The sequence below is a fragment of the Octopus bimaculoides genome, chromosome 2 (assembly GCF_001194135.2).
Source record: "Octopus bimaculoides isolate UCB-OBI-ISO-001 chromosome 2, ASM119413v2, whole genome shotgun sequence".
Classification (NCBI taxonomy): Eukaryota; Metazoa; Mollusca; class Cephalopoda; order Octopoda; family Octopodidae; genus Octopus; species Octopus bimaculoides.
Window position 1 is genome coordinate 110674234 of NC_068982.1, and position 3074 is coordinate 110677307.

The 3074-nt window shown below is 30.8% G+C and overlaps 1 protein-coding gene across 1 annotated transcript in view; it reads right to left on the reverse strand.

Annotated features, from left to right (window-relative positions):
• Window positions 1-401: 401 nt before the first annotated feature.
• The window catches only part of LOC106884307 (LIM/homeobox protein Lhx3), a 171458-nt gene continuing 168785 nt past the window's right edge, over window positions 402-3074 (reverse strand). The window contains exon 6 of the mRNA XM_052978610.1: window positions 402-1189. Within this exon, the coding sequence (XP_052834570.1) occupies window positions 798-1189 (392 nt within the window). The 3' untranslated portion in view covers window positions 402-797. The remainder of the gene's footprint in view (window positions 1190-3074) is intronic.

The window sequence follows — 3074 nt, forward strand, 5'->3', positions numbered from 1 at the left end:
TATATATATATATATATATACATGCACTTATATATATATACATATACACATACATATAGATAGATACACAAATACATACATATATCTACACATGATGCAATGTATATGTTTATATACGTGTGGTTTTGTGAAGCGTGTTTATATATGTGTGTGGATGTATATATGTATGCATATGTAAGTAATTAGACAGATATCTGTGTCACACTTATCATACAATATATTGCCAAAAACAGACAATATGAATCAAAACCTGGAAGAGACACACATATATATGTCGGGATGACATTAAAAAATGTACCACTGCTTGCTTCAACGGCATTTTTATGAAAACCGTTGAGCAGAAGCTTTACTTTTTTGATTTTTCTATATGACTGTTTTGAAACGTCATTAAGAATCTTAAATATACTCGAACTTACAAGTTTATTTCGTTATAAATGAGCATGCTTTTATTCTTCTTTCTATGCACTCTACATAGCGTCAAAATTTAATGTGCATTTTCACGTTCTTTGTCGGTGAGTTCACGGTTTAGCATTATATCAACTTTCAATAAAAGTTTGTTTTTACAATATATATTTTCTGTTTGTTAAAGAGTTTTAGTTCTCTGTTTCCATTTGTTTATTATAATTCAATTTATTATATCAGATTTCATGTATCTGCTATATAATGTTAGCCTTAATTTTGATGCACATATTCGCATACTTGATTCACATATTGATCCCTTTCTATATATTTTCTGTTTGCTTCGTGGTTCAATTATTTTTCATAAGTTATTTGGTATGTTTATAATGTTTATGATTTTAATAAACTTCCACATGATTCTGTGTGGAAGCTGGTGGATATTCGATATAACCTTGTTGGGAATTTTCGTTTACATCTGCTTGAATCATACGTGATGCGTTTGGAGGCCCGGTTAGCATAGGTAACGCCTCCAAGGAAAGCATCTGTTGTGATGAGATAGGGATGTTGTTCGGAGATTGTCGGCCAAGGTAGGGCGTGGCTGGTCGTAAACCATTGAAATGTCCCCAGCCACCGTCCATCGGAGGGGTTCCCGGCGGGACGATTGGAACAGGCCCCATAATGGGCTCGTGGTCTACGGTCTGTCCCGGGTTGTAAAGATCTCCAGACAGTCGACCGCCACTGCCGCCAGCGCCAGAAATGCTACCTGGATGCTCGAGATCATCTATGTCATCTAAAGAAAAAAAAAAAAAGAAAAGTTTATAAATTCTATCTTTCATGAAGATGTTTTCTCCGCTGTTAATTTAGGTTTAAAAAATAAATAAATCGTATTTAGAGTATCAGGTTTGAATGACAAACTTGAAAATTCTCATTAAACAATATGATGAGTTACAAAAATATGAAATCATATGGATAGGAAAAAGAAAACATTGCAAGAATTTGCTTGAAATATTATTTAGTTTAAATATCTACTATTATCTACTTGATAGATTACAATTTAAACTACTAAAACTACTACTAAATGTTCCAATTTAGTGTTTGTATTTTATACCATGTCTTAGTAGATAACATTGTCTGTAACTTGACCACTACATTTAACATATCATTACATGCGTACAATTGGACAAAAAAAATTGGAAAATGTTTTTATATTAAATGGTGCAACGAAATTCAGTAAATGGAAACGTGATATAAATATTTGTTTATAATAATTTCAAATCACATCTTTTTGGTAATATTTCAGTGATTTACAGTCTATTGTAATGTGTTTGTTTATTCACGATCACTCTCTATGACTACTCACTATCAAAGTCACCGTTTTAACTTACCATTATATTTTAGAGTTTACTTCCTCTTTGTCATAATTGGAAATGTTTCCAATTTAAATTAAAGGAAGACTATTTTTTTGAAAAATCGTCATGAAATATGACATCACTATATAAAGTCTTTGTGCTTTCCAATAACTAAACGATGTAAATGTTAACAGAATAAATAAATGTAAGCGTGGTTCTGTTTCTGTCTTATATCTGTGTATATAATGTCAAATATCCCAATATCTATAGTCTTATTTCGCTTGTTTCTAAATAATGTATTTCAAAGAAATATCTTCAAAATACTACTTATAAAGATAAACATAACTTTATATGCACCTAATTTACACAACATTGTGTTTGCCAGAAACTATCTATAGGTATATTCTGCAGAGGTGTCAGCAATTATTAATCGAACAAGCTGCCAAGAATGTGTCATTAATATAAAACTGTGTACTGTATTTAATAAAGTTCTTTATAATAGGGGACAGTTAGAAAGGCGAACTTAGTTGATGAATGATATATATATTTTTATGCTTCTATCTATCTATCTATCTATCTATCTATCTATCTATCTATCTATCTATACATGCATACATACATACACACACACACACACTGTTTTGGCAGACTAAATTATTTTCTCATGATCGAAGGTATCTTGAATCGTTGTTAGTGAAGTATATTCATCAGTGAGTTGGAAATAATACACGCGCGCGCACACACACACACACACACACACACACACACACACACAAACACACAAACACACACAAACACACAAGCGCGCGTGCGCGAAGTCAAAATTTTTCAAAGGCCAATACAATACAATTTGAAACATAGGAATAGAGAACAGCAGTTTACACTTTACTTTATCTTGCTAAGTTTTGCAGAAAATGGAAAATGATGTCGACTTAACGACATCATCCTACATTTTCTCCTGACGAAGAGGTATTCACATCGACATATAGAACTATAAAATATAAACTTATAAAGTATTGACTTTTGAACAATCTTAACTTTAATATCACACAATCCCTCACTCAAACTACAACAAACTAATGCTCACATACATATATATAAACATACATACATACATACATACATACATACATACATACATACATACATACATATAAATGTGCATATATATATATATATATACCTATAAATGTGTGTATATATATATATATATATATATACATACGAATATATATATAAATATAAATGCATATATATATATATATATTTCGTTTTTGGATTTGGTTTGCAAGATTCTTTATGTGAGTTCGTGTGTTGAAGCATATT